Here is a 21,704-nt window from a genome sequence, read left to right on the forward strand (position 1 = left end):
ACAACTTACACCCTCACCACTTTACATGCTTAGCACAGGAATGTTCAGTACATGTGCAGCAGTCTTACGACATCAGCTGTCCTGCATAAACGAGCACCATGTCTAGCTGAACAGGGTCCTAGTGAGAGACCCTGTCTCAAAACAAAGGTGGTGGCTCCTGAGAAATGATACCTAAGGTGGACCTCTAGGGTCTACAAGGATACACACACACACACAGAGGAAATCCTGCTATATACAACAAGTACAGATAAACTTTGTGGACATTGTGTTAAATGAAACAACAGTCACAGAAAGACCAAAAAAGACACAATTCTACTTCTGTGAGGCCTCTACAGCAGTCAAAGTTATAGAATCAGTAGCAGGCTGGTTGCTAGGGCCTGGGAAAGAGAACTTAGTAACAGGAAGAAAATGTAAATTATGTAAAAAGACCTATCTAATGTTGTAAAAACAGAATGCTGTCCCTAATTAATACTGTACAGAAGACTTAAAAATGGGAAGCTATACCTGTGTGCTGTCTGCTTATTGCAATGAAACTGAACAAATCACAAAACACTGTTTTTGAAGAATAAAGCACACGTGGGAACCTATGTGAGAGGGTTTTTCAGGCTTGGTGGCTGAACCACCCTGTGGGCCCCTTTGTACAAGAGTCTGAGTCTAGCTAACATTCAGATTCGGTCTGCATGTCCCCCTGCACAGCAGTGTGGGACGCTGTCTAGCAAAGCATGGGCTACTCTAAGTGCCCACATACAGTGACTTTCTAACCCCCATCTCAACACAGAACCTCAGTAAAAACTTGACATCACCCCAAGCAAAAGCTCTTGGAATTTGTATTGTTCTTTTTTGTTTGTTTTCCCTTTCCTATTTCCTTCCTTCTCTCTTTGTCATTTCTTGCACACAGTGGACAAGCACTGTTGGCGGTCTATAGGATTTCTTCTTTCGTCTTCTGTTTACTTTTTACTACACTTTCTCTGCAGCCCGGCTGGGTCAGATCTCACTGTGCGAGCTATGGCGGGCTCAGATTCCCAAGAGTCCTCCCGCCCCAGTCGCCTAAGTGATGGCACTGCATGCATGGGACCTGAATGTCTTTTTCTCAAATGCATAAAATGCTGTAAGACTAGAAAAAAAGGGGCTGGGGATTTAGCTCAGTGGTAGAGCGCTTACCTAGGAAGCGCAAGGCCCTGGGTTCGGTCCCCAGCTCCGAAAAAAAGAACCAAAAAAAAAAAAAAAAAAAAAAAGACTAGAAAAAAAAAAGAAACTACAACAAACTTTGATTTTAAAAGAATTAATGTTTTTATGTATATGTGCTTGCATGAAGATATGTGCACAAGCTCTTAGAGGCCAGAAGAAGGCACTGGGTCATCTCTGGACCCTCTGGAGATGGAGTTATAGGTGGTTATAAGCCCATGTGGGGGTGCTGAGAAGTGAACTTGGGTTCTGTGCAAGGGCAACCAATGCTCTTAACCATTGAACCTCATAATTTTTAAAATACTTAGTTTTAAATACTTAGTAGCCAAATCTAGTACTGTCCTAGGTAACGACATAAGTAGCATTACCCAGTCTCTCATAATTTGAAAACAGTGACACACAAGTAACATTCCCAAGTATCTCCACCCTCTATGACATGAAAACTGTGACTATAACATCAGGTTGGGGCATTGCTCAGACCCTCAGAACCCAATAATGTGCCAAGTGTGGTGCCAGGCAGGCCACTGTGATGCCCATGCCCTGGGGAGGTGGAACAGGAGGATGCACCTGGGGCCTGCCGAACAGCCAGTCAGCCTTTCTAAGGGTGGCACTTCAAGTGTCCTCCAGACTCCACACACGTGTGCATACATGTACATGTACCATGAAAACACATACACATAAAAAAGAAAACGTGTTTTAGTTACAATGTTACTATTGTTGTGACCCATCCCTTACCAAACACAGGAAACTAAATGTGTGTCGGAGTTAGTGAGACTACTACACGCATCACTGCTATGCCTAGATCCCAGGCATTCGGCAAAACAAACTGGATGCTACCCGGCTTTCTTGAGATTTCAAGTATATGCTCATAAAAAATTATGAGCAAAAAAAAACCTTTAGGTCTTTAGGAGAGCTCGTACCTGAATTATTTCTGGAGCGACTTGCAAGGAGGGCAGGTATTCTTGCTGAAGATACTGAACACATTCGGGGCCCTGCAGATGAAAAGAGACCTGAGCCATCGGCTTTCTGGGCACTAACAATGCTGAAGCAGAGACAGGAACAACACGTCTGTGTTTTAAAGGAACACAGCATGATGACCAAGAACACAAACGCCTGAGCCAGACTGCCTTGATTTGAAGTCTGACTCTGTGCCAACTCAATCAAGTTAAACGCTCTAAGTCCCCATTCTCCATCTGGAAAATTAGGTTATTGGAAGATTTGATTAAGTATGTAAGTATCTGTATATATTATATACAGACAATGAGCTATATAATACACAATACACAACAAATATAAATTTCTTGGTGTTAACACTAAGTATTCAGTACTTGTTACCGTTAGTGCTAAGTACTGCTAAAACCACAGCCTGCGGTGCAGTGAAGGCCAGCAGACAAGGGTGGTCCTAGCACCCTGCCTCTGAGCAGAACAGCTCGTGGGGGCATGGAGGGAAGCCCCTGAGTGACGCCAGGCTAACGACTGACATTCCTTCTCCAATGAAGCAGGGAGCAGAGGGTGTGAGCACAGAGCAGGAAGAGAGGGGCCAGGCGGATGGAGTCAGAGCACAGTTTTTGAGGCAGTGTGGCTCCCCAGTATGTAAAACCTGTGAAGTCACCTGTGGTTTATCCCTCAGGGGGAAGAGGGGAGGCCATAAATAACCCTAAACCATGCTGATTCCCAGTGACCACAGAGGAACCCAGGACACTTTGAAAAACTCTTCCTTTTTAGCAATGTTATTTCTGAGAGAACAGCTATTAAAAAAGAAAAGAAAAGAACCCAATACTTTAAAAAAGGAAAGGAACGACAGTAAATGTGTTGTTTGAATTTGGTCACTTGTGCGTGGACAGCCTGTGGAGGCCAAAGGTTGGTACTGGGTGTCTTCACACTCTGCTGTGTACCTCATCTTTCAAATAGTGCCTCTCCTGAAGTCTGGAATTGGCCAACGTGGCTTGGCTGGCCAGTCAGTAAACTCCAGGGATGATCCACCTGTCTGAACCTATCCCTCCCCATAGCACTGAGAATACAAACGTGCGAAGCCGTGTCTGGCTTTTCTGGGTGCCGAGGACCTAAACACAGGTCTTTATGTAGTAAGCAGCTGAGGGACTAAGCCATCTTCCCTGCCCTGCATTTGATAACTTCTAAGGGCGTTAGTAAGTCAGTAGTTCCAACAGACTCTGGTCCACACCTAGCAATTAGGAGGCTAAGGCATGTGGACTACTCTGAGTGTAAGGCTGGTCTGGCTAGAGTAAGCCTGTCTTAAAACAAATCAAAAGCAACCTCTCCTAGCTTTAACATCTGGATTTCCCACTTACTATCATAGTGCCCCTAATCAGGATTCCTTTACCTCCTTTCTGCCTTCACCCATGGCCCCTGATTTAGACAGGCCTAACCTTCTGACCCCTCAGAAGAACTGTCGTCTGTGACAACGAAGGACCCCTGCATTGTTCTGAGGAGTCTGGGACTTCTCCCTTCTGTCCCGTCCTGCTTATTTCCAATGATCTGCCCACCATTCTTACACAACTGTGTTACTACCGCTCGAAAGAGAGAAACGCACAAATGCACCCCTAAAAACCTAGGATTTGGGGACAGAGGAGCTGATAGCTCAGAAGGCAAAAGTGTTGGTTGCGAACCTGATGACTAGCGTGATGACACCTGTCTCCTCAAAGTTGGCTTCTGACCTCTGTACCTGTGCTGCAGCGTGCACACACACACACACACACACACACACACACACACGCGCGCACATATTCACGAACATGGAGGGTTGGTTTATTCTAGGAAAGTAAACTTGTACCCAAATATTCAAAAATCAGAAGAGAGAAATAACCAAAAATCTGTGACTGAATTAGATTTTTTTTTTACTGATTAGAGTGAAGACAATACTTCAGAGCACCATTTTTTGTTTGAATGCCTTTCTGCATGTACACCTGCATGCCAGAAGAGGGCATCGGATCTCATCACGGATGGTAGTGAGCCACCATGTGGTTGCTGAGAATGGAACTCAGGTCCTCTTAACAGCAGTTAGTGCTCTTGTCCGCCAAGCCATCTCCCCAGCCCAGAACACCATTTTTGACTGCCTGACATCCCTCTTCCTAAACTCAGCATCCACTTTGTCAGTCTCCTCTGCCCTTAGTTTTCAGAACAGCCTAACTGCTGGTTCTAGTTTTAGGTATCTCTGTATATATCTGCATGACTGTGCAAGCCCATAGAGTAGGGACTTTGCTGGCCTTCCCCAGTGAGCAGGACAGGATGCAGGTTCTCTGCAAGAGCAGCTAGCACACTTCATTGCTGAAGCCACCCTTCCCCCACCTTTGGGTATTTCTTTCTTGTTGATTAGGCAAAGTTCTTTCTGTCCTGATCTTACAAGTTCTGATGAGTGAGGACCCCAAGTTAGTACTCCACAACAGCATTTTGAGCACCTTTCCCACCCGGCTACCACAGTATTTGGCCTACTGACTTTCCGAATATTTGTTCACATGAACAACACAGAGCTGCTAACCCTGTCCCAGGCATACAGGCTCAAGCAGAAAGGGTTAAATCTCTGAGCTCCCAGAAGATGCACTGTACCATGCCTGTTTGCTCTCACACACCCCTGGCTGTGCCCGTGAATCCTGCCCAACTGCTGCACATCCATCTGAAGACCAATCTCCTGTGCTATCTTATCATCCACTGAAAGGGCTACCGATACATTGCTTCCCCTGACCCTCAGCTCCAGAAACCAAAGATTCATTAGCACCACGGCCGTCCCTGCCCTAGCTATTGTGGCATGGGATAGAGAAATGTCGAAATGAAAACCTTTAACTCTGTCACAAGACTCAAGCTCAGAGAAACAAAGACGCTAAAGCAGAGAGAGATCCCACTCCTTACAGGGACAGGGACAGGGAACAGGCTGCTTTGCAGTGAGCTGCAGTCTGAGGGAACACTGGTCAGCACTGGACCAGAGAAGTTGAAATCAGTTGTTGTTAAAAGAAAAATAGTACTTACTTTTAAATGTTGGCAACTAATTCAAGTTATCAGACAATATCTAAAATCATTATGATTTATACATATGATTTACTACTGAGCAAGAACTCGGTATTTCGAAGTAATCAAAGTCTCTCTATTCATTGACACCTGTAAGCCCAACATGTGAGAGGCTGAGGTAGGAGGACTGCTATGAGTTCATGCCAGGCTGGGCTACTATGTGAAAACGTGTCTGAACAAGCTAATAAATTAAGTCAATTAGTAAATAAGAAAATAAATCAACTAATCAAAGGCTAGAGTAATACCTCCCATGGCAAAGCACTGCTGTGCAGAGAGGACCTGGGTTCCTCCTCAGCATCTACCTTAAACTTACAATGGTTCCTTGGGATGGCCTGCCAGCCAGCCTAATAGTGAACCCCAGGTCCTAGAGACAGACCTGGTCTCAGAAAACAACAAGGACAGTAACACTTGTGGGTGACCCCTGACCTGCACAAGCACACATGCACATCCTTGCTGGCAGCTTCTCACTTGCGCGTTCAAACACGTGTGCACACACACATACAGGCACACACACATAGGCTCATATACACACAGAGACACAGACACACAGAGGCACACACAGAAGAAACACGGCAGAGAAATGTGGCTCTGTAGAAGCTGAACTTGGAAATTATCTTCTTGTGACCCACAGTGTGAAGGACAGCCACAGTCAGTGCCATGTTCACTTAGTCCTTCCCAACCACCCACAGAATCAGCTCTGACGTCACCTTGGCTAAGAGTTTTTAAGAACACAAGTCAGATCCAACTGAAACAAATACAGGGTGCACTCAAGTGAAGGAGCAAGGACCATGGCCTTACCCGTTTGAGATGAATTGTTTTCAGAGTCACGGCACACTCAGAAAGCGCCTGTAGGAAAGCAAGATCAAATTTTAATACCGACAGTTCATTACCAAAAACCAGCCTCTGTCTCTCCCTCCCTCCCGCCTTAAAGCAACTGCAAGGAAACTATGGTCAGCCGAGTGTGTGCAGGGCGTGAACAGTGGCAAAATAACAAGGCACACAGAAAAAAAGCAGAGACAAACTCAGTGGTTAGGAGCACTGGCTGCTCTTCCAGAGGACCAGGGTTTGACTCCCAGGACCCACATGGTGACTCCAGTCCCGGGAATGTGATTCCTTTTCTGTCCTCAGAGAGCATCAGGCTTGCAGATGGCACACAATCATACATGGAAGAGAATGCCCACAGACATAAAACTGAAAATGGAATACAAACTCCACTCCTAATGTAGTGTATCGACTATTCAGAGGCGGGACTTTGTTCCCACACAGCGCTCTGAGATCTGGGACCCGGCACACAGGAAGAAGACTGCCTTTGAGTGCCCTCGATGGAGAGGCAGGAGCAGGGTGTGATGGTGAGCGCACACAATTGGAGGTCTGCAGGCAAGAGGACTGCCTACAGCCTGAGGGCACCCAGCGTGCACACTGAGATCCTGGCCAGCTATGTTCATAGAGCAAAACCCAGTGAGGAGAAACAAAACTGAAGGAAGAGGGAGGACGAGGAGAGTGAGAAAGACAGAAAAATGGGAGAGAAAGAAAGGAGAGGGGCAAGGAAGAGAGAAGGGTAAGGCACCTGCCAGACAGGTAACATCCTCAGTCCCATCCCGAGAATACAAAAGTAACTTGATGAAAGACACTAATTATACATAGAAACAAACCAGGAAACAAAGCTACCTTGTCCTGAGAGAAGCATCTATGAGGTCTACAGGCAGTAAACAAAGACTCAGGTGCTCACCAATACTGTCTGTGCATCTGCCAGGTCAAAGGTCTGCTTTAAAGGGGCCAGGAAACATGCCGGGACGATGTGCTTATACACAAAGTCAGCAAAGCCTGCTGGTCCGTCTTTACCTCCTGTCAAGAGAATCCCAAGTTTCATCTTGCTTAAAAAGAAAGTCAACCGGTCCATGTCAGGGAAAACCAATTCCCAGCTCCTGCTTCTATTTGGATCAGAAATGGGTCAGGAAATGAAGGGTTGGTTAAAACAACTATCGGGCTGGAGGTACTGCCTACTGCAAGACCATTGACTAGAGTCCACAAAGCCTTGGGCTCTTGTCCTGGCACTGGGGCGTGGGGTGGGGGTGGGGGTGGGGGTGAGGGTCGGGTGGAGAGAATGTCCTCACCCCAGAGCTCCACCAGCTTTGAGAGGATGATAAAACATGTTTTCTGTGCGGTCGGATCTGGATACTCAACAGCTCCTTGGATGACAGTAACCAGCACCCGTTCCACATTTTCTGCACCTGACAAGAGAAAAAACGACACTTTAGTTTCAGAAGCAAAACACAACATGAAGCACTCATTTCAAAATATTTAGTTAAGTCAGAGCACACCTATAATCTTACAAAATCCATCCCTTGCTTCATTAACTGAGCACTTAATTTCTACGCAATGAAAAGCCAAGATTCCTTTAACAGCTTGCTCCTCTGAATGTGTTTTAAGACCTTGCTGTGCAGACTAGGCTAGTCTCAGAATCACAGATGTCTGGCTGCCTTTGCCTCCTAAACACAGGAATTAAAGGCATTATCCTCCAAACTAGGAGAATGGCCCCGATTGGCTCATGTATTTGAATGCTTGGTCCCCAGTGGGTGGACCCAGTGTTTGGGAAGGATTAGGAAGCATGGCCTCGCTGAGGAGGCGTGGCTTGGCCAGAGAGGAGGTGGTTGGGCTTTGGAGCCCACAGGGTTAGCAGAGAGCAGAGAGTGCAGCTAACTGAAAACCTGCCTGGCTCTCTGCTCCTTCCCTGCCTAGTGCCTGTACTCAGGCACCATGCCTTCCTGCTGCCATGTACCTGCTGTGATGGTCCTGGGCTTGCCCTCTGACAGTGTAAGTTGTCTTGGTCATGGTGTCTCATCCGAGCAATAGAAAACACTCAAGACACTCACTGTGCCCAGTTTAACTCTTCCTTCTTTCCCAGGTTACTGGGATCACAAGCCTGCACCACTGTGGCTGGCCGGTGCTGTTACGAATTTAAAGATGGTGAACTGGCCAACAAGACCCCACTGTCAGGCCAATCCTTGTACGACTATGCTAGTTACTGCAGTTAGAGAATATAGGAAACGAAAAGACACACTGATCATAAGCTAATCTTAAAGCGCTGGACATGCACCACTTCCACTCGCCGTTGCTCAGTGCACACTGACGGGGACATAACACGTGGTGAAGGCGTGAGCTCTACCTTGATTTGCAATCACTTCACTCATCCCACTGCCAGTGACCGTCTGCAGGAAGGCGAAGTAACTCCTCCTCAGCATCTGCTTCTCCAACGCCGCTGACTGGTCATTGTCTTCCGCAGGCCGCAGCAGCACTTCAAAGATGGCATGAAGCAGGGGCATGAACATCTGCTGTAGGAATGGGGACACCTGCATCTGGAGAGAGGAACAACTGTTACCACACCGCAGAGGTGAGGGAGAAGTGTAATGCGACGCTTTAGGTAGAAAATGCCACACTAGCTCATAAAACACACACACACTAGAAAAGACTCAAAGATAAGACTCAGCAACTATGGGGCTGAAGAGATCTTCTGGAAGGATCTTCAGTTCCCAGAACCCACATGTCTTCTCTGGCTTCTCCAGGCACTGCACACACATGTGCACGGGCATGTGTTCAGACAACACGCCACGCAGTAAAAGCAATCTTAACAAGTGCAGCTGTGTCTTATAATTCTGGCTGTTTCAGTAGGCAAATGCACACACTGTTCAAGCTTGGGGACCTGAGTCTAATCCCCAGAGCCCACATAAGGCTGGAAGGAGACCCGTGTCCACAGAGCTCAACGCTGACCTCCATGCCTTGGCATGCACATACACGAGCTAATAAAGTTAAAGATGAAGGAAGAAAAAGATGAAGTAAGAAATAACAAGTGATCACAATCAAAGTTGGCCATGGGATACTTTCAAATTTAAATTTCTAAGAGAAAAAAATCCTAAGAAGTGAATTTTGTACAATTAAACTAACATCTGACTTCCATTATCCTATCTGGGCCCCTTCTTCCTCACCTATAAGGCTGAATTCTTACCACTTGAGGTATATTTTCAGGAATACAGAGCAACATCAAAAACCATTCAGGGCCGATTTGAACTTAAAGCATTATGCATTGGCCGGCTATTGTCCCGGGACAGCTCATACTCGTTCTAAGTTCCTGTCTCTAAAACTGCCTCTGATGTACTGGATTACTTTCAGACTCTTATTCCAGAATCCAATCATACGCCATGTGTTTACAGGTGGGAATCAGTGCTGGACTTACTTGCTTCTCGGTAGTTTTCTCTTGCTACCATTTTTATTTTGCTGCTCTTGTAAAGGACCTAGGTTCTGTTTCCAGCTCCCACAGGGAGGCTTCCAGCTCCATGTTCTGTATCTCCAGTTCCCAGTGATCTGACACCCTGACATCTCCGGGTACCAGGCACGCACATGGTGCACACACATATGCACAGGCAAAACACTCATACACATAAAAATCATCTTCTTACAATCTAAAAATCTACCTAGTCAGGGCTGGAGAGATGGTGCAGAGGTTAAGAGCACCAACTGCTCTTCCAGAGGTCCTGAGTTCAAGTCCCAGCAGCTACATGGTGGCTCACAGCCATCTGTAATGGGTTATTCTGAAGTGTCTGAAGATAGCTACAGTGCTCACGTACATAAAATAAAATCTTTTTAAAAAAATCCACCTGGTCTTTTCTGTGACAGAGAGCATATTATTGGGATGTTAAAAACGTCCCTATGATCCATGTAACCAAGTAACTCCTCATTCAGGAAGGCTGAGGGGTGGCTCCACCTGTAAAGAGCTCTCAGAGATTGAGCCCCGACCCTGTAATGACAGGTGGCTACGGTGGGGTGCACCCAACACTACAGCATCAGGAAGATGGAGGACGATCGCCGGGGCTTACTGGCCAGCCAGTCTTAGTCCCATCAGTAAGCTTTAAGTTCAGTGACAGACCATATGTCAAAAAATAAATGTGGAAGGTGACGGAGGCCACTGTGTGGCCGGCATGTGTACGAGTAAGCACCCCCCCACCCTGACTCCCAAACCCTGCCAGCCAACACACAGTAGAAGGGGACAAAACCTCGAAGCTCTCTAGGACATGCACACGTGCAATCTCACGTCTGCAGAGTACAGTTAATTAAGTCCTGTGGCCTATTGGGCACCCTGTGGTACATACGGTACCTTGAACTTGGCGGTGATCTGGTTGATGAGTGGAATGAACTCCTGGAGGTCTTTCGCTTCGCAGTCTTTGAGCATGTGCTCTGAGGCAGAGGGGATGAACGGAAGAACCTCTTCCTCTAGGCAGATGATCATTCGATGAAGGAAGGTCCGAACCCCGCTTCGGAGAACGTCCTTTTGTAAAGGGCAGCTGAGCGCTGGCAAGAACGTCTGTAAACAGTCCAGGTAGACTTGGGAGCAACCGCACTGCTTCACAGTCTGCTTGTTGCTGAAGGCCTTGCTGGTCCGACTACATGAACAAAAACCAGGCAACCGAGTTTCAGTGTTTTAAAGAATAACACAGGGCTGGAGAGATGGCTCAGAGGTTAAGGCCATTGACTGCTCTTCCAAAGGTCCTGAGTTCAATTCCCAGCAACCACATGGTGGCTCACAACCATCTGTAATGGAATCTGATGCCCTCTTCTGGTGTGTCTGAGGACAGCTACAGTGTACTTACATACATAAAATAAATAAAATAAATAAATCTTTTTTTTTTTTTTTTTTAGTTCTTTTTTTCGGAGCTGGGGACCGAACCCAGGGCCTTGCGCTTCCTAGGCAAGCGCTCTACCACTGAGCTAAATCCCCAACCCCTAAAATAAATAAATCTTAAAAAAAAAAAAAAAAAAAGCCTAACAGATGGGAAAGTGGCAACACCAGGAGACCAGTGACTTCCTATGTCAGAATCATGTCCACCTTAGGTAGCCATTCTGTGAAAATGACTGCTCCAGATAGCAGTACAGAAGAAGACACTAAGTAAGTTAAGCAGATCAGATGCAGTGAAGCATACACTGAGTCTATCCATATGCTTTTTAAAATCCCATCTACTCTGCAAGAAAAAAATGTATTTACTGTGACTGAGCCACAAGGCAATCTGTGTGTGCTACTCAGAAATTTAAAAAACAACCTAATCACACTCACAGCCAAGTTACTCATCACCAAGCTGGGCCTGGCTCTTCTGCTGAACTTTATAGTGTGGAACAGTCTCCCAGGATAACTTATTAGCAATCAGTCAATTTCCATACTGTTAATAAAAAATGCAGGGAGAGAGGTGAACGGCAGCTTGGGTCTTTGAGACACACTGAAACGCCACAGGGTGTCAGGATGCCTCTTGAAGGTGTCAACAGTAAAGCAGTGTTGCTGTACGACACTGGGACACAGACACTTTGGCTAGCCTGAAACACAAGACTGACTTACACTAGGGGAGTCAGAATCCAGAGTACTAAGGATCCAGACAGTCTTCATGATGAACATGCAGCTAGCCAAGGCTCTGTCCTCTTTGCTGGCTGCATGTTTAACTTACTGGAGAGACAAAGGGTTATACGACCCTCCGAGTAACTGACTCAGCTTTGAAAACAGTTGAGTGTGTCCACGTGAGAAAGACCCACTGAAGAGGTTCTGCCTACTCGGATACTCAGCTTCTTTCACCTATACAGACACACAGCTTTACCCACGTGGATGCACACCTTTACCCACTGGGATGCACACCGTTACCTATGCAGACGCACAGCTTTGCAGTTTAGTGGCACTTGTCTCACCTGGCGAATCCAACCGCGTGGTTGAGACTATCTGCAAGAGATACTTGTCTCTCTTCATCCTGGGCCATCATCAGCTTTTCCAACAGAACCTTAAACCTCTCCATCAGTGGCGTCAAGAGGTCCTTCATTAAGGCCTGCTTATGTTCTGCGGGGTATTCGCTGTTAACAATCAGCGCCCCGGCTGTTTCATAAATGAAGAGCTGGTCGTCGCTACTCAGCAAGGACTGGTACCCATTCTCCTACAAGGAAATTTTTTCTGAACTGAATATTTATGTTTTAGTCCCTCTCAGTTAACCTAAGCATGAGAGACAAAACATACAATCTACCACATTGGCTCTTCTATCAAACACTCATAGAGAAACGAAATTTCCGCCACAATCCCAGACTGAAGGGGAAACTTAAAACGGAAGCAGAGGTTCAAGCCTCATGGTGGCTGGGCTAAGGTAAGGGCATTACTCCCTGGTACCCTGCGTCCTCATGCTTGAGGCTCTGGGATAAACCCTAGCCCTGTCCACGAGCAAGCAAGCATATCAACTGAACTTCAGTCACGACCAACTCTGCAGAAGACCCTACGGTAACTGTCACTGTCTGATACAGCAGATTCTCTGGATGCCAAAGTTGCAAGAGTCAGCAACTGCTGAGAGAAGCTGGCATAAAGTGCGCACCAAGAGTGATAAATTCCATTAAGTGAATGTTACTATCTTGCTTTCAACTCAACAGTGTAGGGGCTGGAGAGGTGACTCAGCACTTAAAGAGAACTGGCTGCTCTTGCAAGAGACTGGGCTTCGACTCCCAGCACCCATGAGGCAAGCAAGCACACCACTGTCTGTAACCGCAGTTCTGGGATGTCGGAGCCCTCCCCATGCCCCTGGAGATACCACACACATGTGGTGCACAGATAAGGCAGGTAAAACATGCATGCATACATCAAAAAACACACGTAAATCAAAATGTACTTATAAACCATCTCAACCTAAATTCTTTTAAGACACTGGAAAGATTAACATTTTACACTAAGTCTAAGACGAAAACTTCAAACTAAGTAGCACTGAGGATGACAACTACCATCCCAACATGAGAGTAATTTAAAGTGGCATCTCTTAAGTCACTGAGAAATCAGAACACAGCCTTCACTGCCAACGTCCTTCCATTAGTACTGTGCTTATCACTTGGGATCCGGGTGAACAGATCCAGTGAACTCTAAGCACACCACCCCTCCCACTATGAGAAACAAAGCTGGCATCCGAAGTCTCGGTGATACCTGGGGAGATACTTACGGGTGGAGAAAGGGCTAATAAATCCTGTATTCTATTCAATATATCCTCAATGTAAGGATTCATTTGTTTACTGGATAAAATCAAAAGGGAGACAACAAGTAAGTTAGATGCTGACAAGATCAAATTCCCATTCAAACACAAGGGAACCAAAGCTTACTTCTACGCTGGCCACTCTGATCGTTAACATTAACTTACGAGCAATTTAAAAGTCTGTGTGGTCTGCAGATGCATTGCCAGGGCAATGGACCTGACTGTGAGCCTAGTAAGTGCCAAGTGCTAAGGTACTTCAAAGAACACTACATAGAACAGACCGTGTTAAAGCAACTTTCAAGCTGAGCATCACCATGCAAACCCATAATCCCAGTGCTTGGAGGGAGTCAGAGGCAGAGCAATCTCGAGTTTGTCATTTCCAGGACCAAGAAAACCAATGAAAAACTGCACCATGGCCTAGGAGGATGGCTCAGTAAACGCCTGACTGCAAACTCGATGGCCCGAGTCTGTCACCCTCCTCCCATGGTAGGAAGGCCGTCTCCTCTTCTTCACATGTCTGCCGTGGCATACATGTACTCATCACCCCACAGACATCTAAACCACCATCTACCCACCCTCAGGGGCCCCCGTGCATACACACACAGCACTAAAAGCTGATACTTACTTGAGAGACTTGACAAATCTAGAAAACAGGTAGGCAGTTCTGCTCCGGACTTTAGCACTGGAATGCCACAGACCTCTGTGATCTAAGAAAGCCATCTAAGGAAGAGACACTCATTACCTCTGCTCTCATTCAAGGACTCCAGTGTCATACTGCCTTTTATATTTTAGACAAGGCTTCTCTGGGTGGGCCTGATTGTCACAAAACTCGCTCTGTAGACCAGGCTGGCCTCCAGCTAACGGAGACCTGCCTGCCTCTGGCTCCCGAATACTGAGATTAAAAGTGTGCCCCACAGCCAACTAGCATTGTACTGCATTTCTGCTCACATCAAATTGTACCTCCTAGGCAGGGGCTAGAAATGCAGAAGTAATGTTATATTACACACAGGCCCTAAGGACTGCTTTTATATAAAACTATGTCTCAGACTTAGATAGCCTTTTAACTCTGAGAAAAGTTACAGACAACAAAGACAGAACACAATCTGGACATTCAATCCAGAGTACAGTGCACACTTACTAGTGCACACTTACTAGTACACACTTACTAGTACACAGGGGATGTGCTGAGGTTCAACTGTGAAAAACTTCTCATAGCGAACGACAGTTTCAAAGAACTCCAGGGTCACAGATGTGTGCTGGTAGGAACTGACTCCTGATGTTACCAACTAGAGAGGAAACGAAGAAACCTATTCTTGTTTACTGCAACATCCAAAAGTCCCTCTGTCAAAACAGACCAAGCTCTAACCACTAAGAAACTCTCAGCACAGCACAAAGGGAAAACTGTTTCCGGTACAGGATCCTCAGTATACCTACCGTCCGCATCATGTCCTGCAAAGCACTCGCTTTTGACACGTCACCTGAGAAGTGAGCGCCATGGGACACCGGGAGAGCTTCCGCCAGCATGTACAGCAATCTCACTGCTACTTCAACTTCCATGAAGCGCGTGGTCTGCCAGTTCCTACCAAGGCACAATATTGTATGTCTGTGAGACCTCAGCACGAATGTTCTGTAGGACTTTTGATACACAGGACAGTAACCCACCATAAAATCCTCTCAATGGCACTTCCACACACTCCTGTAACCAACCCTAATGACACTCAGGGTTACCAACACCATGGGAGGAGACGAGAAAGTACGAGCATGAGGGTAAAAGTGGTTGAAATACATTAAATGCATGTTGGCATGCAAATAATGAAACCCATTATTACGGATGGTTAACATGCTAATAAAAACCACTTTAAAAAGTCTTGAACAATTAAAGAGTCATGCCATTCATTTGTCAATTTTGCCAAGCAATGTAACTTAAACCACAGAGGTAGAGACAGGAAGTATTTCAGAAGCAAAGCCGACTGTCTGCAGACACGTGAGGATAGTGGATGTTACAGGACAGAGAAGAGCTTACTCAAGCAGGAGGACTTACTGCAGCGTGGCGCTGAAGACTCGGCGAACAGAAGCCAGCACCAGCTCTGGCGACACCTGCGCAAGTCTGTCCAACAGTAACTTCAGCTGTTTTCTGTATTCTACAAACATGGCTTCATCTTCACCCTGTGACGGAAGTTCAAAGCATCACGATGACTCAGCCATTAGAAGCACTCGGGGTGGGAGCAGGGCACCAGCACCTGTCCTCGGCCTCCACAGCAACACCCTGGCCCACACTCACAACTGCACACACAATAATGATACATACATCACTTACACCTCCATACACATACACCTATATATTCAACCTTAAGATCTTAAAATTACATAAGTGATCAGTTACCTCATACCCTTTATCTTCTAATAATAATGATAATGATAATGATAATAATAATAATAATGATAAATCACAATGCTCAGCAGCACTTCCCTTCTGCTCGTTAACCAGTGATCTCATTAAGGCCTGGGTCATAAGGCCTACGGAGGAGGGCAGGGTGAGTGTAAACAGCTGGTATGGGTGCACATTCGGTTCGAGACTTGCCTGTGGTCTCCGCTCGCCCTCCAGCCTCCCCAAGTGCTGACAGCATCAGAACTGGAGCTACCATATCTCTCACTGTCACTATGACCCTTTGATATTCATTCCAAATACAGTATTTTAGCACAGAGTTAACCAACATGTGCCCCAGTTTCCAGAGAGCAGTGGACAGCCCCTAACACAAGCGGGAGGCTGATGCTCACATCGATGGACAAGACTTGAAGCTGAGCACGTCCAGGCAGGGAAGCCCCATTCTCGCCTCCCTAATGGGAGATGAGCTGCGAAGTGAGAGCCATGGGCCACCTGGTGACTTGAGGCCTGTTGACTGGGCCTCGACCCAGCACGCTGGTTAGCTGGTTAAATGTAAACCGAGATAAGGTCATCGATGATAAGTTGACCGTGAACTCCATGCTGCTTTTCTCTTTCATTGCTATAGACATAATCTAGGACCTGAGTGTAATAAACAAAGGTCCCTCCGCTGAATGCATCCCAGACCCCTCAGTTGATTTTTTTATAGGATTCTTTTTTGTTTAGAGAAAAGCTCTCACCATACAGCCCAGTACGTAGCCCAGACTGGCTTCACATTTTCCTAAGGCTGCCAACTGCTGGGATTTCAGTCATGTGCCCCATTACCAGCTTAGAAAATGTGTGTGCACGTGCACGCATATGTATGCTTGCTCAATCATGCACACGCTTCGGCCACTGTCCTCAGGAGCTACCCACCTTTTGTGTGTGTAAAGCACGTCCTCTCACTAAGAGCTGGACTCGGTGTCTAGGCCAGGCAGTGTACTCCAGGGGTCCACCCTCTTGCCTTCCCTGCTCTGGGACTACAAGCAAGTACCACCAAATGCAGCCTTCTACAGTCATCCAACTCTGACCTCAATGTTCACACAGCAAGCACTTTACCCGATGCCTCCTACCCCTCAGAGAGCAGAGGACTCAGGTCTCCGTAAGTGCTGGCCCAAATTAACAGTGATATAAATAACTACATTAGTATAAACAAGGCTGATTAAAACACACTATTGTTTTAAAGGGCTCTGAAACTAAAATATAAAATACTAATTTGCTGCAAACAAACAATAAAATTAAAACCGGTTTTTCTTTGGTGCAAAACTCCTCACCTCATTTTCAAAGTTATATTCTTCATCATAGGTCAATTTTTTCATAACGGCCAACATGATTGCCTAAAATTAGTAATACAATAACATGTGTTAATTGTTCCTTTTAACCTGGAGGTTGCTCTTACATTTCAAGGTAGGTTTCAGGTAACAAACTGACCATCAGCTTTAGGTGAGCATGACTCACCCACTGTAAGGGCTCAGGGAATCTCACGGAAGCAGAGGGGGAAGTGTGAGGTGGGGTGGAGTCCACCTTGGAGGGAGATTACTTGAGACTCAGGAAACAAACAACTCACAAACAGTCCCTAAAACTCACCAACTTCACTAAGCCCCTCCCTCCCCAGGACCATTCACCCACAAAGACTGCAGGGAAAAGACTCTCCAACAGTGGTGCAGAGCACTCCATGACTGGCTTTTCAATGAAGCAGCTCCCTCTGAACAGTAGTCCCTCACCAACAGCCAGGTAAGGAACCCTGACTGACCAGGGTTTAAAAGAAGTCACTTACCTCTACATTAGCTTTTTGCTGATCCGAGAGCACTGAAAGCTTAAAATAAAAAGTAAACAATAACTTTTATTAGGTTTTCTGATGCTATATATCAAAGTATTCTTTTAAAACATACACAATGGAGCTTCTGGTACAATTAGGGGACAGGACATTTTTCCAGCATGCACAAGTTTCTGGTCCAATATGAAAATAAAATACATATATTTCTGCTGAGTAGTTTGACAGCAAACCTATAGTTAACAGCTTCCTAAATTTAGATGTAGTAATTTTGTCTAATAAATAATATATAGGCAATAACATAGATAACTTGATTAAGCTTTTTTTTTTTGGTTCTTTTTTTTGGAGCTGGGGACCGAACCCAGGGCCTTGCGCTTCCTAGGCAAGCACTCTACCACTGAGCTAAATCCCCAACCCCTTGATTAAGCTTTTATGAAATATTTAGAAATAATAACACTGTAACGAGTGGAGGACATTTTTGTTGTTTTGCGACGGTCTCACTAGTCATGGTGAGCCTGACACTCATGCTATAGACCAGACTGTCCTTGAACTCAGAGATCTAAAGGCATGCACAACCATGCTTAGCTTTCTAAAACAAAGCAAATCAAACTTAGAAACCTAAGACACAACACTGTGGGAAGATCAGTTTCTCTAATGCTAAAATCCCTTGAACTCTGCATGTAAACAGTTATTGTTCTAAGAATTAGCAAACCCTGGGGTGGAGAGGTAGCTCAGTGGCAGGGCATGCCCAGCACGGTCCAGGTTCTGGGTTCAGAAGCTAACCAGCCAGCCCACAGGGGGGCGATGGCGCAAGCGGAATGCCGATTTCTGAGTACTCGTGAACTGCACAGCAATGGACCACCATGGATTGCAGTGGGAAGGGGAAGGTGGTGCGTGAGACCCTGCCCCTTCTTGGGGGAGCTGTTACAGTTGCTAAGGAACAGAAATATTTTCTTCAATGAAGCAGCCTCTGGTAAGTGGCTCATGGTCCTGTATACAACCCCTCGCCTACACTCCTATAACAACTGTAAATTCACTAAACCCCCAAAGGATATCAAAGTAAGACTTAGAAGGAGGAGAGGTGTAGTGTGTAACTATAAAACAACCTGGGCTATGTTCGGCTACGTGCCAGCAGCGGTGGACTCCCCTCCCCAACTAGGAGCAGCAAGCTCAGCTAGCTGAGCTGCTCAAATCTTCCCAGGCCATCATCCCACTGGCTCTACTCCCCTAGGCCAGTAAAATGAAAACTCCAGAGGCTAGTAATTTATCAGCCAGACTTGTAACAGTCAATCTTCAACCCACAAATGCCCACACAAAGAACTCAAAACTAAATGGTTATAGACACAAGCTGCGCACCTGGATTGGACAGATGTGCCCTGCATTATTCAGTCATCCATCTCAGGACTCCCCAGTTACTTATGGCTCCCAGGACCATGTGGTTTTGACTCATCATCCTCTCTTATAGATAGGCTCCATCTTGTCTCGTTGTCTCTGTCTGTCTTTTTTTTTTTTTCCAGAGCTGGGAACCGAACCCAGGGCCTTGCGCTTGCTAGGCAAGCGCTCTACCACTGAGCCAAATCCCCAACCCCTCTGTCTGTCTTTCTGTCTCTCTCTGTTCCCTCTCTAAAACTTTCAGCTCCACCTTCCATTCCACTGCCCAATCACAGCTCTAGCCTTATCTGACTAAGATTTCACCTGAGTACAGACGATCCACAACACAAAGGTACCAGTAGGATAGAAGGGGACAAGAATGGGTAAGGGGGTGGGGGATAGGACTGAAATGTACTATATACATGTATGAAATGCATAATGAAGGGGCTGGGGGTTTAGCTCAGTGGTAGAGCGCTTGCCTAGGAAGTGCAAGGCCCTGGGTTCGGTCCCCAGCTCCAGAAAAAAAAAGAACCAAAAAGAAAAAAAAAAAAAAAGAAAAAAAAAGAAATGCACAATGAAAACAAGTATAACTAACACATAGGAACAAAAATATAATAAAATAGGAATGGCGTCTCACTCAACGTCATAATGGAAGTAACTGCTCCTTACAACACTACAGGCTACAGTACGGAAACCTTCCCCACATGTCATGCTGTAGCTGGAAAGTAACTGTCAGAGGGAGTAATTTAACACCTTTCCACTGTGTTCAGGGACAAATACAGGTTTAAAACAATGGAAACAAAACAAAAAAATAACCCGACTGTACTTATGATTTGGGAATGTGTGCCTTTTGAGGCAGGGGCTCGCTCAAGCTAATCTTGCACTGGCTGCAGAGCACTCAATGGCCCAGTCCCCTTCCAGTGCTGGGTTTCTGACATGGCTTGCCATGTCCAGTCTGAAGCTCACCTTTTGTTTAAATTTAACTTTTAAAATAATATTTAAAAAACTACAAAATAGGGTTGGGGATTTAGCTCAGTGGTAGAGCGCTTACCTAGCAAGAGCAAAGCCCTGGGTTTGGTCCTCAGCTCCGAAAAAACAAAAAACAACAACAACAACAACAAAAAAAAAAAAACTACAAAATAAGTGCCCTGCACTATTCAGTCGTCCATCTAAGAAATCCCCAGTTATTTATGGCTCCCAGGACCATGTGGTTTTGGCTCATCATCCTCTCTTATAGATAGGCTCCATCTTGTCTTGTCTGTCTAATCTGTCTACCTACCTACCTACCTACCTACCTACCTACCTACCTACCTACCTACCTACCTATTTATCTACCAATCTATGTGTGTGTGTCTTTCCTTTTGGCTTTCTTATATTTTCATTATCTAACAGACGACACTGCCTTACCTGTTTCAGGATATGGAGATAATCGTAACAAAACCCAATGATGTTGGAGGAAATGTCATCGTCCTCATGAACTAGCAGCTGTAACATAAGTGGCACTTTGGTCTCAATAGCTTCCAGTGCCTCTTGAGCATTCTTGACAGCCCCATTCTTAATTAATTTAGTCCAGCTAACTATTAACGACTGTCCCATTCCATTTACCAGCTTAGAAAATCTGGCCACAAAGTCCAAATCTTCTTCCTATAAGCAAGAAGCAAAGACTTGGATTACAACCGCCTGCCTCAGGAAGGAGGAGGAGCTCTGACCTTTAACCAATTACAGGGTTCAATCCAAAAAACAAATTGTGTAATCTGTGACTGACACGCTGGGTGTTAGTGTGAGCGGGCACACGTCAACGGTCAGCTTCCTCCCTCTACCACCCTCCCTCTACCACGGGTCTCAGGGACGGAACTCAGGACCAAGGGCATTCCCCTGGTCCCCAGGACTCAACATTAAGACAACAGCTACCAATTTTGTCATTGTGATAGAAAAATTATCAAAATTTGAATTTTTCTGCAACCATTATCATCCAATAGTACTCTAAAAGCAATTGTTTGTTTTTTTAACTAAAACAAACAACAAGAACAACAACGGGATTGGGGATTTAGCTCAGTGGTAGAGCGCTTGCCTAGCAAGCGCAAGGCCCTGGGTTCGGTCCCCAGCTCCAAAACAAAAAAAACAAAAAAAACAAAAACAAAAAAAAAAAAAAACAGAACAACAACAACAACAACAACAACCCCTAAATGTTTGGTGGTTTTGCCTGCATGTACATCTATGAACATGTGTGCCTGGTGCTTAGAGAAGCCAGAAGAGGTCTCCAGAGAAGCCACTAGGTCTCCAGGAACCGCAGTTATAGAGTCTGGAAGACAGCCAGTGTTCTGTTCTTTTTTTTTTTTTTTTTTCTTTTTTTCGGAGCTGGGGACCGAACCCAGGGCCTTGCGCTTGCTAGGCAAACACTCTACCACTGAGCTAAATCCCCAGCCCCGACAGCCAGTGTTCTTAACCACTCAACTATTTCTCTGTTAGCAACCGTTATTTTAATGAGGATAAACCTGTGGATATTACTAACCTTGTAAAAATAAAAAAGGGGTGGTGGAGAAGAGAGCTTAAGTAAAAGAAGTTTTAGAATCTTTTTTCCTAACTGTTCTTTTACTAAGTAAGCACAGTCTATGCCATCAATGCTGCTACACTGTATGTGTAATGACTTACAACAGTCTTTTCTGAAACTGTTTCACTTCGGCCTTAACTTCTCTACAAAGACACAAGCTGCTACATAGTGGCTGGCCGGCTTCACAGGAAGCTGCTACATAGTGGCGGGCTTCACAAAGTCCCTGCCTGTGGTACAGGCAGGCCTGGCTTATTTCTTTAGTTAGCCTTCAACCATTCTCCCATAGACAGGGGCTCTACCTTTGAAATTTGGTATTTTCTTTTCTTAAAGAACCCCAGATCCTAAGTAAGACAG

The 21,704-nt window shown here is 45.7% G+C and overlaps 1 protein-coding gene across 2 annotated transcripts in view; it reads right to left on the reverse strand.

Moving 5' to 3' along the window:
• Xpot (exportin for tRNA) overlaps positions 1–21,704 on the reverse strand; it is a 40,410-nt gene that overhangs the window by 5,584 nt on the left and 13,122 nt on the right. For both annotated transcript variants that reach the window (NM_001401047.1, XM_087557289.1), the window contains 15 exon segments: positions 2,106–2,177; positions 6,004–6,051; positions 6,935–7,050; positions 7,320–7,436; positions 8,372–8,561; positions 10,355–10,640; positions 11,926–12,164; positions 13,203–13,272; positions 13,858–13,952; positions 14,399–14,518; positions 14,667–14,811; positions 15,274–15,398; positions 16,929–16,991; positions 17,432–17,470; positions 20,207–20,443. In NM_001401047.1, coding sequence (NP_001387976.1) covers positions 2,106–2,177; positions 6,004–6,051; positions 6,935–7,050; positions 7,320–7,436; positions 8,372–8,561; positions 10,355–10,640; positions 11,926–12,164; positions 13,203–13,272; positions 13,858–13,952; positions 14,399–14,518; positions 14,667–14,811; positions 15,274–15,398; positions 16,929–16,991; positions 17,432–17,470; positions 20,207–20,443 — 1,962 coding nt within the window.

Source organism: Rattus norvegicus, chromosome 7, assembly GCF_021556685.1.
Source record: "Rattus norvegicus strain SHRSP/BbbUtx chromosome 7, alternate assembly SHRSP_T2T, whole genome shotgun sequence".
NCBI classification, from domain to species: Eukaryota; Metazoa; Chordata; class Mammalia; order Rodentia; family Muridae; genus Rattus; species Rattus norvegicus.